The following is a 14,583-nucleotide window of genomic DNA, read 5'->3' on the forward strand; positions in this document are numbered from 1 at the left end:
TGAACTAAATTTGGGTCTCATTTTGAAATCTATGCAACGACTTGACAGCCGATCGATCAACCGACACAGGTCTACGGCATACGTACAAAAATTGCAACCACGAGTCATGGGATAAGAATAACAGGAGGCCCAGAAGAATTTTCCAGAAACATACTGCTAGAATGCTGAGATAGGAGTAAAGCGAACAGAATAGAGAAAACTAGGATGGGGATACTGTTCCGGCGTTCCTTGAAGCGACTGTAGGACTAGTTGGGTTGCATATAATTTGAGATCTGTCTCCTTTGTCACCACTCAGCAGACATGTGATGTTCGGTAGTACTACTATCATATGAAAACTGCAAAACAGGTTGTACGAAGAAATTATTGAGACCTCCGGCTTTCGGGAGAGAGGGTCGCCATGCATTCTGAAGCAGTCCCTGAAGAAATCCACTGGCAGACACAAATGTGTTAATTGTTGGTATCATCAGTACAAAAGAATGTTACATGCACACACAGTGGGGGACTTACGGAGACTTTAATCAACTATTCCACGTTTCTGTTGGGCGTCCATGGCGAACCTGGAGACCAGATTCCATACACGGTTCACAACTCCATGCGACATGATGGAAAATGCATCTTTTGCAGCTCCTTGACGTGCTTCTAGAGCTTTGGAATCGCTAAGCAGTTCTTTTAGCACCTCCAGCAGTTCAGCTTCTCCTGTCAACTGCCAAGAACATTGGCATCAGTTGTCTAGCTAGAGTGGGAGGAGTGAAAAGACCAGCCTTCACCGATAGACCCGATCACAAGATCTTGTGCCTAAAGAGCAGTCTATGGGCTTCCTGTTATTAAACATTAATATTACTTCCTAAAAAAATTCCCAAATAGAAAGAAAGCCAACCAAGAAAGTACCACTATGCATGATCAAACTACCCTTGGCATTGGTTAGTGGTGTGCAGGAGCAAGTCATTCAATAAACAATGCAAATGATGCGCCATAGTTATGTTTCAGTGAAGGGACCCCTTAAATAAATGGGAAGTTACAGAACAACTTGTCACCTGCTTGACAGCTAGAGGATTTATTCACCACATTTCAACCAGCATATGATAGAAATGTCCAACATGGGGACCTGAAAGCCGGTGCAACTCGTCAAACTCTGCATACTCTGATTTTGTCAAAGAAACGATGCAAATTCAAATAGGTAGATACCTTTGCCTTACCAGTAAGAACAGCACAACCAGCTGCAGCAGCCTCGGAAAAATTATGGCCAGACAAGCTAGGTAAAAATGAGCCTCCCACAACTGCTATTGGAGTGACCCTGTAGAGCATTCTTAATTCCCCTGCTTTCCATCATATTTTCTGCCATTAACTATAGTTCAAATGGATATATACATAATCTGTACAGAAATAATGCACAAACTTTCCGATGGAGGGATTACACAAACCTAAAGTATCAACCAGGTATACCCTAGTGTTTATAGACACCAATTCCATTGTTGATCTCAGCACAAAATTGACCTTTTGTTTTTTCAGTGCCTGCAAGAAATTGTATACAAAGATATGGTTCAGGCCTATTCTAGTACCAAGTTTACGTTAAAATGTATCATATGCTCTTTATGCTTTAAAAATAATAAAAGAAAAACATTAGAATTACAGGGAGTAGCCTCTTTGTTTGTTTTTCATAAAGAACGAGAGGCAACCCTGAGCTCCCCGTGGAGTTCGCAATACGAAAGCAAGTGGGCTGGGCATCCACTGACACACCTAACTAACTTGGCAATGCTCAGTTGTCTGCTTTTCATGCTTTAGAAAAACTATCAAACTTCAAGACGTGCACAGTTCTGTTATTCACAGTACTCGAGCCTTATACAGTAAACAGAGTAACTCCCATAACACTTGCTCCTCATCTTAAGTATATTTACAATCATTTGATTTTTTAATAACCAACAAAATATGATACTTACTTCACTCCAAATTGTAAGCAGTTTAAGCATTCGTCCAAGTCAAACTTTTAAAAGTTTGACCATATTTATAGGAAAAGAACTGGTAGCATTTACAAAGCCTAATTAGTATGATTAGATCCATTGTGAAATATATTTCCATATTGTATATAAACTTTTGCTTTACACAACATACATATCGTAAAAAAATACTGTTCAAAGTATCAACTTGGAGAGTCAATGTCTAAAACTACTTACATTTTGGAATGGAGAAAGTATTAGAAAACTGGTAAGTAGCCAAATAACTAACGTTGTACTCGGGAACTGGCTCATACACCAAACAGGGTAAAATAGAAGGGGTACGAAAAGGCACCATTAACATACTAAAGAAACATTCTTGATGTCCTGAGGATGTCTTGGCACGAGAATTAAAAGTAGCGAAGGATACGCCTTGATTAACTCGTCATGAACGCGGAGAATGACTGAAAAACAAAAATAAAGTTAAGGTAGCCTCAAGGAATCGTTTTATGTTGAGAACACTGCCATTATGACCTAGGAAATGAATTCTTTTACGTTGCTTCACAAAAAAACACTGTGCAAGGTCCTTTTCCATGATTGGTGTACTACGAGAATGGTAGGAAAACTGAAGGAAAGGACAGAAGATATGAAATGATAGGCGGGCCCAAGAACAGAGACAACTATAATTATAAATTTTGGCAACCTGGAGAGTACAGAAGTCTTTGTTGACTAGGCAATCTTAAATATATTGAAGGCATATTCCATGAACATAACAGCTCGCAAAGGCAATCTGCTTATCTACTCCCCATTCCTAATCCAAGTCCCCTTCGTAAACAGCTGTCAAACATTTAAAACTTGCAATTCTGACCCCTTGATTGGCCATGTGAAGATTGCATGAATATATTCATCATGTGAGGTATTTTACTTAATGTTGATTTCATGACTTGAATAGCACTTAGCAATGGATAAACTTGTACTTGGAGACTGTAAGGAAGTCAGCAAAGAGGTTAGGCTAGCAGGGGGCCACCATATAGTTGATTGAGCGCACAGTTCACTGGAACGGCAGATGCACAACAAATTATATTGGTGCACTTAATAGCAAAAAGGTGCACTTCTGGTGTGCTTACCTTCCTCTTCACCTCTGTGAATTGAAGCTGCCATCCAGATGGGCCTATCATTGAACTGCCGCTGCAGATCTTTGATTGTATTCAACTCTTTCTCCCGAACCTCAACATCACCGACAGCTAGGTAAATCATGAGTCACAATAAATCACTTCACTTGTGAACAGGGTCATCTTTTCAAGCTCCTGAGATTACCTTTAGAATTGTGCCACTCGTAAGTTCACTACCAAATGTATTCTCAAAAGTCAAAACGATGAATGACTAGAAAAGAAAAAGATAAACAGAAAATACCATATTTTAAATCGCCAGCGAAATGGATTTTGTACGGTGGTGTATGGAGCAACTGAAAACGAACAGCCTGGATGGTACTCTGCACCAGATAAAATGAACGCTGATGGGGGTAACAGTTGTACGACATAAAAGTAGGGCTTAAACCTCTACTACTACTTACCAGTGGGATAACAAGTGATAGTTTAGAGAGCATCAGAGACTAATGGTAACCCTAGAGGCACAGACCAACGGTTGAACGACTTCAGTGACATGCGGGCATTTAAAAGAGCCACTGCAATCTGAAAATATGCAGGCCAGTTATGTTCATAACAAACAATTAGCTAGGGAACGATGCAGATACTAATGAACAACACAAGGCAATAAAATCTGCTCATGTACAGCATGCAGGAAGTTTTGAAAAGGCAGCCCAGACTCTAGAAATTGGAATACGGGAAAGATCATTAACAGAGAGCAGGTGATGCACAAGATCATGAATGAACTGCTCACCCCTTTCTCTGCTGCAGACATGATGAGGTTTGGCCACAATTCACTTTCCATGAGAAGTATCAAACTTGGCTTCCAGTATCCAATGAAACTTTCTATTGCGTCAGGACAGTCAAGAGGTGCAAACTACAGACACTCAACAAATGCATCATTAGAATTTAGAAGGACAAACAGGCATAATCACACAATTCACTATCAACGCTCTTATATTTCTTTACAGAGGCAACCTAACAATCAAAAGTAAGTGGACATAACAGAATCTTATGAAGTTTAGGTGGTACAGCCGAACAAAGTAGTATCATCACCAAACAAATTCCATTAGCCATATGTTGAGGCAGAAACAGTTTTCTTGAGAGAGGTGAACAAAGCAATTACAATTACCTCTTCTGGGTGTCGAAATGGTTATATTATCTCTTTTATACAGATAGTTATATGCATAAGTACCGGATAAGGTTAAGCAACAACGCTACAAAATTAGCACCTTAATTTTTTGAACCTTTTTTAATGATATGACCTACGCGATTGCTAAGCACCTGCATTTTACATAGATGGTTGCATTTTCTCTTAGTTATAAATTTATTCTACAGCTTGTTGAATTATTTTGATGGATTCCCTCATTTCACCAACTCGTACTAAATAGCGAGCTAACGAATCCCATTCTTTTTGCCACTGAACAGGTATAGTTGCATGCATAAGCACCTGGGAATGCTACAAGGCTACAAGACGAGCTCATTATCTATCATATGTGGCAAGATCAAATGATTTCCTGTTACCAAACGCCTCTCCAATCATCTAAATTAGATATGGCATCACTAAATACGTTTCAAAGTAAATAAATTAACTCTAGCATAACACGACAGCTCTGAAGGTGTGGAGCAATCTCCAAACTCACCTGATATATGACAACATCCGGTAGCAAATCCTTTATCACTTCGCTATATCAAACAAAGAAGGGAACTCAAAGCTTGACCACATCTATGTAAATAAAATAGCCCGCTCAAATGCTCAATGGTGATTGTGGGACTCACAAGGCGGAGAGAGTGGTGGTGGTGAGGAGGATAGGGAGGCCGGGGTGGAGGCGCGCGCAGTGACGGACGACCGGGAGCGCGGCCATGCCCTCGCCTAGGGAGACGGCGTGGAACCACACGAGCGGCGAGCCTGGCCGAGGCCGGGCGACTGACGGCCGGCCCAGCCGCTCTGGCCAGCGCGACCGGTGCTCCAGCCCTCGCATCCGCCGCCACAGAAGCACCGCCGGCGCCGCCGCGCGGCTCGCCGCCCTGTACAGCTCGTACAGCGCCCGGCCTCCGCGCGCCGCCGACGCCGGCGCATGGGCCGGCCGCATGGTTGGAACCTGGCCGATCCAACGAAAGAGGCAGTGACTAGTTTTTTTTTTTTAGGGGTATGAGGCAGTGACTATTTTTGTTTTCGGGGAATTCAGAGAGCTTTATTATGGAAAAGTATTCGCTGGGCAGTCAATCAACAGGCTGCTAACCAAGAAGCTAGGGGTAGAATCTAGCCAGCTTTCAGTCATAGTAAGCGTACATGCACGCTTAGCACACAAGTGTGCTGGACCGTTAGCGGCTCTAAGTACATGAGCAATATGAAAAGACAAAAGGCTAGCAAAGAGCTCTCTAATTTTTAACAAGAGTGGTGCTACTACCGAGCGATCCATGTAGCCAGAGTTCTAGAGGTTAACTGCCTCAAGACGGTCGGATTCCGGTCGCACGTGCGTGTAGCCTCGAAGCTTCGTGAAGATGACACCCTCTCGCAAGGACAACACTTCATCAATGAATGGATCCGTGACCCCTACATGGGGTTTGCACCATGCCCCCAGGAATGCCGAGGAAGAGCGGGCTACTCCCCCCAAGCCGGCGTTGCCAGCATCGCGGTGAATCGCCGCGTCCGTGTTGATCTTGATACATTCATCTTCAGGGGGTCGCCAGCCATGACCCAGCAGTGATATGAAGCTCTGCCGGGGGATGTCCAGTAGTGCCAGGTCTTCGTGAATGCGTCTAACCGAGGCCGCTGGATCAATGATCTCCTGGTCGTGTGTTCTCCTATTGTGAGACATCCAAATAGCCCACATGACGGTGATAATTGTTGCACGATCCTTCTCTGAGAATTGGCTGTCACAAAGAATATCACGTGCCCAGGTGCTAGGATGGAGACGTGGCATGTTAAGTGGTTCAATATACAAGCCCAACCTACACGAAAACGACGCATTCGAAATGTGGTTGGGCCCTTCCCGGGCCTCCGTAAACTTGTCGTGCTCACGAACAGGAGGTTTACCCCTCAAAAAACAAAAAACGAACGGGAGGTTTTGTCTAAAAAAAAGCTACCAAAGTTCAGAAGAAGCCAACATGCAGAGAGTTCTTGCTTGCTCCCGTCCTTGGACTCATAATTCAAACACTGTGGAGCATTAGGAAAGACCTACGATGAAAACCCATCTAAATTGATATCGATATGTACAATTTTGGCACACTTTTGCTAATCTCAGTTGATTGAGACCTGGTTATGTCTCAGTCGATGCTATATTCATATGATATCTTATATTGAGATATGTGCAAAAAATATCGATTTTCTTTTCTTTTCTTACGTGTTAGAGCAACTCGCCGATCTTAATAAAAAGATAGACGAGTATCTGGCCGAATAAAACTTAGTGGAGTATTTTTACTTCATTAACTTTTGGCTGGACCTAGCTAATCTCCTAAATATAACTGGAGTAAAAAGCAAATTTGGATATGAACAGAGATTTGATTTAAACAAGCTTATAACCGAAATTCAACATATAATTCACATTAACATCCACCTAAACATAGTCTAGTTTAACAAAAAAACTTAAACTTTGTGCGGGCCAACCAGTCCGCCCTAGACATCCCACCGCCCACGGGGTCAGGCCCTGTGCCGTCGTCACGGAGTCGGGGAAGATTCCTCGCCATTTTTCAACGTGGAAGTCGTCGTCGCTGCCGTCGTCGTTGCCTCTCCATTGCCCTCCTGTCGCTTGAGAGGACGATGACCTCCGCCCCATCGGCCACTTGCTCCTCGTATAGGCGGTGCCCTGCCTCCACGAGCTCAGGGTACTGTTGCGCGAAGGTCCGCCATGTACGCCTTGTTGGCGGCCTCCGCCGCAAGCCGTTCCCCCGCCTCCTGGTCCTCCCCCGCCACTCGCGCGTTCACCACCCTGGCTCAACTGGATCGAGCAGTGGCATCTCACGGCACTCAAAATTCTGGCTACCCGCGACGCCATGTAGTCGGACCGACCATATGTCGTACTCGCGGGCCGCAAGCTCGGCAGTGTGGAAGGATCCGGGCCACATTTTCTTGTGGGCCTCGCGATCCGTAATCTCCGCGACCCATGTACCCCATGCCTACTGTCGCACGCCATGGTACTGCCTCTATGGTGGCTGCGGCACGGGGAGGTCGGGGGAGCCGGAGAGCCTGCCGGATGCGGCGGCGGCGTGAGAAGGATGCGCCCGTGTTGCGCTCGTGGCGGCGCGGATGGGCGGCGGGGAGCAGCGGCCACAGGATCCGGCCATGGCGACAACAGTGGAGGACTCGTCGGTGGCGGGGATTAGGGGGGGGGGGGTAGACGAGGTGTGGGGTATTTTACTCCAAGCCCGAGTGGTGGAGTATTTTTTTTTCTCGCTCTAAGCGGTGAAGTAAAATATATACGCGGGTATAGCTTTTAGGAGATTGGCTAAGTCTCAAACCAGATTTTACTTACCGGTTTTAGGGGATCAACTAGAACTGTTCTTATGTTATTAGACTGAGACTTCGTTAAATGTTAGTCAATTCAATTCTAAGCACACCCATTTCGGTGATTTCGGTGCACATGGTTTTGCAGCATTAACAGATACATAATGAAACTATATATAAGAGCACACTTCAACTCTTCCCCTCGAGTATAAGAGTACAGAATTGACGGGCTGAACACTTGTCGGGTCACATTCATCTGCCTACATAACTTATCCAAAACCAAAACTCGATATGTACTCAGCCGACCAGCAATTTCCGACGGTTCGTCGGCAAAGTCGAAGCACAAACGGGAGTAAATTGCATGAAACCATCATTTTAAAGGCTAGGTTTGCAGAAAACACTACGTTATATATTTTTGACAGAAAACACCATATCTAGTGTAATTTTTTGGCAAATAACACTGATCGGCATATTAGGGTTGTTTGAGTGCGTTTATGACAGGTCGGGCACACTTGTCAGAAGTTGACTTGGCAAAAAAATGCCACATAGACGTGTTGACTAGTATACTCTTTCCTCTCCCTCTGAAAAAACAAATGTGCCGGCCATCCCTTCTTCCCCAGCGCGCCCCTCGCGTCCCAGCCCTCGCGCCGTCCCTCCCGGCGCTGCGCCCACCGTCACCGTCGTACCCCCAGCTGGATTCGGAGACATCCATCTCCATCGTCCCCGCCCTGCACCAGACTCGTCGGAAATGCATAATCGGTGTGCGTCGGCTGCGGCTCGATGCCGGCTGTCCAAATGCATCTCGGTGACATGAACAGAAGAAACTCCGCAGGAATCTCATCTTGGACGCCTTGCTAGTTGCTACCTTGGGATCTAGATGGGGTGCCGTGTGCGGCCAGAAATCGTGGGGGTCAGTGGGTGCTTAGCTAATCGCTGGACAATAGCAATCGAACAAGCTCGTACCTCCAATCGGCCTGAGATCACGGACGGGGCAGAAACGGCAGGGGCGCGAACCGACGTCGCGGTGAGGAGGGGGCGTGCTAGGCGGCGGCGTCAGGGGAGAGTCATCTGTCCCAGGACGAGAGGTTCACAACTCGCCGCACGCGAACTCCGCCGGATGCGCTCGTCCGTGGGCAGCGGCTGCAGCGCCTTCTTCTTGATCCCCTTGCACGATGTCGCGACTGCCCCGGCGCGTCGACGAAGAAGGCGAAGGGATTGCACAGGCGGGAGCACTGGGCACCATGGCCAGCCCGACCATGCGGAGCATGAAGCAGAGCACCGCCGCCAGGATGAGCAGCGTGTTCGTGAGCACGCTCGTACCACCGCTGGTCGCCGCCGGCGCGGCCAAGCGGTGGACGGACTGTGTGGGACGGGGAGAAGCAGCTGGACGCAGCGGCGGCGCATGTGAACCTGGTGCTGCGGTGGCTCTGCGTCGTCCCCGGACGGATGCAGCGGAGGCGGCGTGTGGCAAACCTACTGCTGTGTGGCGACGGAGGACAACGGGGTGCGGATCTGCAGCACTTTGGAGCTCGTGGCTCAGCAGCCTCGCCGGACTCCGGCGAAGGCTGCCGCCACGGTGAGTGCACACGACTTGTTCGACGTAATGCTCAAGAGAGGGAGAGAGAGGAGGAAGAGTCAACACGCCTATGTGGCATTTTTTTGCTAAGTCAGCTTCTCACGAGTGAGCCCCACCGGTCATAAGCCCGCTCAAACAACCCTAATACGCGGATCAGTATTATTTGCCAAAAGATTACGCTAGACATGGTGTTTTTTGTCAAAAAACTGTAACGTAGAGTTTTCTGCAAACTTAGCCTTCAAAATGGTGGTTTTCTGCAATTTACTCCACAAAGGCGACCTCAACATTTCCTCGCTTGCGTACCACCTCAAGCGGAGCCTCACACGTTCGCGAAGAGCTTGTACGTGCCGGCGTCGAGCACGATCTGCCTGACGGCGGCCATGGACGCGACGACAGCGACGGCGGAGAACACGACGGCGTTGGCGGTGTTGAGCCAGAACACGAAGCCCTTCTTGGAGGGCTTGAAGGTGAGGTTGTAGAAGAGCGCCGGCACGGCGAAGTCGAGCGGCATGAAGCCGAAGGCCCCGATGAGCGCGTTCATGTCGCCGAAGAAGGGTATCATGGCGGCGATGGTGGTGCCGAAGGCGACGGCCAAGGTCCGGGACACGAGGCGCGACACCACGTTCCGCGCCGCGTACTGCCCGGCCTTGGGGTCCGACAGGAGGCCCTCCAGGACCTCGTTGGTCGGCTGCAGGTACACGGTGGCCGTCGCCGACAGCTGCACCAGCGTGAAGAGCTCCGCCATGAGCAGCAGCCACACCGGGATGACGGGCCTGGCGTCCACCATGAAGTTGTTGAGCAGCAGGCCCTGCGCCGCGTTGCCGAACGCCCAGTACCCGGCCGTGGCCACGCTGAAGAAGGTGGTTACCACCACCGCGTAGCACAGGCACAGCCCCTTAAACATCTTCCCCGTCACCGGCGCCGCCACCGTCGCCTGGAATCAGCATGCACAGCAGGTATACATAAGCAAGTAGTCCGTACACGTGAATCGTAACAAGCCATGGATCATCAGAGGGTTCAGACGTTCAGGTACCTGTATCTCGGGAATGATGCCGTTGCCGTAGGTGGTGGCGATGACGGCGAGGGCGTTGAAGACACCATAGACGCGGGCGTGGGTGTCGCCGACGATGGAGTAGTCCTTGGGCGGCGCCCGGTCGGAGGTGCCGAGGTAGACGCAGCCGGCGACGGCGCAGAGGCTGTAGGAGAGGCAGAGCAGCAGGGAGACGAGGTTGACGTGGCGGAGGGAGTGGAAGGACGGCAGCTGCGCGAGGACGACGAGGAAGACGCCGAAGATGGCCACGAAGACGTAGAGCTTGACGGTGCCTCCGGGGTTGGCGATCAGGTAGATGGTCTGTAAAAAGTCAGGTCGATATCAGCGCACAAACGTGCATGCGCACAAGCACGTCCCGGCACGACCGACGTCGATCGGAATGAACGTGGCTCGAAGGGAGTCCGTACCTTCATGCTCTGGCCGGCGAGCAGGGTGGACGCGACCACGGCGCTGAAGCACACCATGAACTGGATCGGCCCGATGTAGTAGCGCGCCCATCCGGGTCCTGCGTCAGAAAAGGAGTGTTACTAAATGGGTGTGGCTAGGTCTCAGTCGAGTGAGATCTAACCGAGTTTTAGTCAAGTGACATAATATGCAAGAAAGAAAAACAAAAGATGAAAAGAAATTTTTACATGAATCTTAATGTAAGATCTCACGGATATGATAAGTCTCAGTCGATTAAGACTTGACAAGACTGTTACTAATTTTTTTTTGATAACTTGTTGTTGTTCGAACATAGTTTGCTGCACGTCTGTAAAACTTGGATGTCTGATGGAGGTCTTTTCTGCACGAGGGAGGTTGGGGATTTTGGCAAAGAAATCCGCTCCCGTCAATGCTTGTTTTCACCTTCGGAAAATTGCTCTCCTGCCATGGCATGCCGGCGGCGAGCCCACGGTGGTACGTGCGTGCCCCCGCCCACACCGTCAAGACCAGATCTGTCGCCTGTGCGAGGCGCAGGAGTCGCAAATTATTGGAAGAAGATGCTCACGTGATGGCATCTCATGATCCTTGGGTCCGAAAGGCTGGAGCTAACTGCTGGATGTCGGCTAGTGCTGGTAGTCCTTGACCACGTGCTTTTGACCTCCCATGCATCGGTGATCGGTCATGCATGCATGACCAAAGCCAAAGCCAAGATAACATAGCGATTCGCGGGACACTGCCGTGGACTGGTCCGACACGCCCATCACTTGCCCATCGGTGCCACACACGTACAGATGTCGGGCATGCTGGTTTTTACGCTCGAAACATATGGCGGCAGGATAAGGATAATGCCACGTACAGGGAAATGGTGCGTGGAATTTGGATATCGGCCGTGCCATGCTTGACGTGGACTATTCGCAAAAAAAATTTGCTTGACGTGGACTCGTGCGGCCGTACACGGCGCCACGGCGGTGTGTGTAGTTGAACGGTTGCATACGTATAATCGCTTGATGTTGATGATGTGTCAATTCTTTTATTATTAGTGTACTGACCTAGTATGTCGGCGGCCATGTCTCTGAAGCGGAGTTGGCGGCGGCCCTGCTGCGCGTGGTGCTCGAGCACGCGGGAGAGGAGGTTGTAGGAGTAGAAGGTGACGGCGGCGCCGACAACGAGGCACACCATCCCCGCCGACCACCCCAGCGCCGCGAACGCGAACGGCAGGCTCAGCAGCGGCGGCGCCACGATCGACGTCGTCAGGTGGTACCCGCAGTGCAGCCATGACCCTGCAAACACGCACATGCATCAACAACATGTCAGTTCATGATCAACAAGGGATGATTTTCATTGTATTTTCGTTGATTGCAAAATTCATGGAAAGAGGTGCGAGCCCGGTTGGAAAAAAAACAAACGATGATTTTTTTTGTTGTTAACATGATAATGGCATAATAATGTCACGTTCATGCTGTCAGAAATGGGGCCCCGGTGTTTGTGTCCACTCCAACACGATCGCTGCTCGGTCAAAAGTTGGCGGGTATCAGAAGTCCCACGAATCCACGGTGCACCACGTCGAAGAAATCATGTGCCGAGGATGAACTTGTTTATTCTTGCGTGTGCCAAATTTCCGGAGGCGCGCGTCAGCGCACTGAACTCTTCTCCTCGGAATCGGAACGCTGATGAGCGTGTGGTTCAGGGGTCAACAGCTCAACATACAAGACGTGCTGGGAGACTTGGCATTGATACTGACATAAACCTACAGCCGCACTTGTTATTATTCGTCTTCTCTAGCTCGAGTGGATAATCATGCATAGTACTCGAGTATGATTGTTAGCGTCGAATTTCAAGCCGTGCCGGCCGACCGCTCTGTAGTCTACTTCTGCAAGCCGTTACTACTTGATGTTGTCCAGCCTATGCAATATGGATGCGCGATGTGTACCCGCGAGATGGTGATTGTGTACCAGTCCGGCCACGGTGCACACACCACTACCAACACCTCGTTTAGCACACAAGGAATTGCCGGAGGTGCAAAATTCAGTGGAAATCCTACGTTAACATTAGTGTACTTTTGGCAGTTCCCTAGTAATATAATTACTTAATGCAAGTTGAGAAAATATTACTTGCTGGAGCATCATAGTTAGACCAGTTGACTGGCTGCTAAGCAGACTAATACATGTTGGGGTGATCTGGCTGCACATGTTTAGAGACACTAGATAATATTTGGTGCACATGTTTTCTAGGAATAAAAATGCAGTGCTCTGCGCACATTTCGCGGGAATGCACATGGAGGCGTATGGGGTATGGCTATGGATGGCCAAGAATCCCAGCATGCCGCGAGTACTATTGTGTTTTGTCTCTTCTTTCTTCGCCGCTAAAGAACATTTGGGCACGCTGGGTGAAGAGGGGAGGGAAAGTAAAAAGAGTGACATTTGCAGGGGGGAAAGCAGGTTCGTAGAAAGCACAACTCTCGTAAAGCTATCCGTCTAAAAAAATCACATAAAGTAGACGGTGAAAAAAGGATGAAAACTCTTGAAAGGATAGATATGGGCAAGGGGCCAATTCAACACATGCATCCACTACCCAGCAAGAACTTTTGATCAGGAGATCCCCGTAGGTGGAAGCTTCAATGGCATGGCCAAATCATTGCCTTGTAAACCAAATATTGTTTGCAGCTACTCCTACATCGATTTTATCTTGCTAGCAATAGCATAGCCAAAGCCACCTTGGCTCCCTTTGGTAGATATGTACAGTTGGTAATCAGGGCTGCTGTTTTAGCTGGGGCAACCAACCAACAGTTTCATGCAGCGGCATGATCCTGACGCTCTCTCCACGAACACATGCGGTCATGTGCTCCCCTGACGCGCTAAAGAAGAGAAAGAGAAGATGGGCTCCGGCACCTTTGGACTGGAGGACGAAGAGCGCGCCGGCGTCGAGCTTCTGGCCGACGGTGTCGCCACCGGCCTCCATCTTCTTCGCCTCCTCCTCCTCCCTGCTCGGAGCCCCCATGCCGTCTAGCTAGCTTAGCTATCTCCTGACAGGCGGGGGCAGGACAAGACTGGCCCGGAAAGAAAGGTGGCTAGCCGAGCTACCAGTGCCAGACTCACACGTCGTGAAAATAATCTCACGGATCGAGAAGGTTCTCTTCCCCTCTCTTTGACCCCTTTGCTCGACCGATATGTGCAGGGAGCCAAGAGCTGAGCTACTCCCCTATATAGGCGCCGCGGTGCCGTGCTGAAAAGCCGACTGATGTGAGCGCACGCCAAAAGCGCGCGCACGTATCAGGCTCCTGAATCCTGATTCTCTTTGGCCGCTTCACGGGCAAAATAACTGAGCCTACAGCAAAATACTCACTTCGTCTCATAATATAAAAGCGTTTTTGACGGAGGAAGCAATTAACACGTTCAGGCATGCTTTTCTTGAAAAACAAAGGCATGCGATTATACTGATTGTTACACCCAGGTTTCGTTGTCTCGACGGATGGAACGACCGGGGCGTGCCGGTGGAGCGCATCTAGCTGATGGGACAGTGGAGAGGCGTACATGGTTGAGTCCGTTGCTGCGTAGATGCGTGCGACAAGTTGCCCACCGATTGATGAACAGAACAGAAGTGCAGGTGTAGGAGTGGGAGTTTTCGTTGCCGGCCACGGCGCCAGGCTTGGCCGCTAGCTGGGTTCGTTGGCAGTGCGTATCAACGGCGTGTTGGGGGCACGACGGGGACGTGCCAGAGGAGGAGGATGTCGATATGCTCCAGTGGGTAAGTAGCGTTCGCTGTCATGGCAATTGCAACAGTCCGATCCACAGCCTTCTGAAAATAAATAAACCGGTGATCTTGGAATCTTTGGGTCGGTGCAATCAGTTAAACCTGCCAGGTTATCAGCCTCCTCTGGCCTATCAACTTGATTCTTCTTTAGGCCGGCCGGGGTTATCGATCAACTTCAGAGCTAATAGTTTAAAAAAAACTTCGGAGCAAATAATTCTCTTTTTGAAGCAAGCATGCTGTCACAGCTGGCTATCTCGCGC

The 14,583-nt window shown here is 49.1% G+C and overlaps 1 protein-coding gene and 1 pseudogene across 3 annotated transcripts; both read right to left on the bottom strand.

Annotated features, from left to right (window-relative positions):
* LOC125545333 (putative 3-deoxy-D-manno-octulosonic acid transferase, mitochondrial) lies at window positions 1-6,197 on the bottom strand (annotated as a pseudogene). Its single transcript, XR_015618859.1, has 12 exons — window positions 4,856-6,197; window positions 4,720-4,762; window positions 3,831-3,953; window positions 3,505-3,622; window positions 3,345-3,423; window positions 3,059-3,175; window positions 2,298-2,395; window positions 1,422-1,512; window positions 1,197-1,316; window positions 1,035-1,105; window positions 508-703; window positions 1-429 (listed from the first exon to the last, which is right to left on the bottom strand). The product of XR_015618859.1 is annotated as a putative 3-deoxy-D-manno-octulosonic acid transferase, mitochondrial (transcript).
* Window positions 6,198-7,864: 1,667 nt separating this feature from the next.
* LOC125545332 (GABA transporter 1) lies at window positions 7,865-13,760 on the bottom strand. Of its 2 annotated transcripts, XR_015618858.1 has the most exons (6): window positions 13,462-13,760; window positions 11,623-11,853; window positions 10,558-10,655; window positions 10,133-10,450; window positions 8,487-10,033; window positions 7,865-8,396 (listed from the first exon to the last, which is right to left on the bottom strand). XR_015618858.1 is itself a non-coding variant. In XM_048709245.2 (5 exons), exons 1-5 carry the CDS (start codon window positions 13,568-13,570, stop codon window positions 9,419-9,421), a joined length of 1,371 nt encoding a protein of 456 aa, XP_048565202.2. In that variant the 5' UTR covers window positions 13,571-13,760; the 3' UTR covers window positions 7,865-9,418. The 2 variants fall into 2 exon arrangements, 1 of the variants encoding a protein (XP_048565202.2); XM_048709245.2 differs by having other exon boundaries at window positions 7,865-10,033.
* Window positions 13,761-14,583: the final 823 nt, after the last annotated feature.

Source organism: Triticum urartu, chromosome 3A (assembly GCF_056163025.1).
Source record: "Triticum urartu cultivar PI428250 chromosome 3A, HENAU_Tu73, whole genome shotgun sequence".
Lineage (NCBI taxonomy): Eukaryota > Viridiplantae > Streptophyta > Magnoliopsida > Poales > Poaceae > Triticum > Triticum urartu.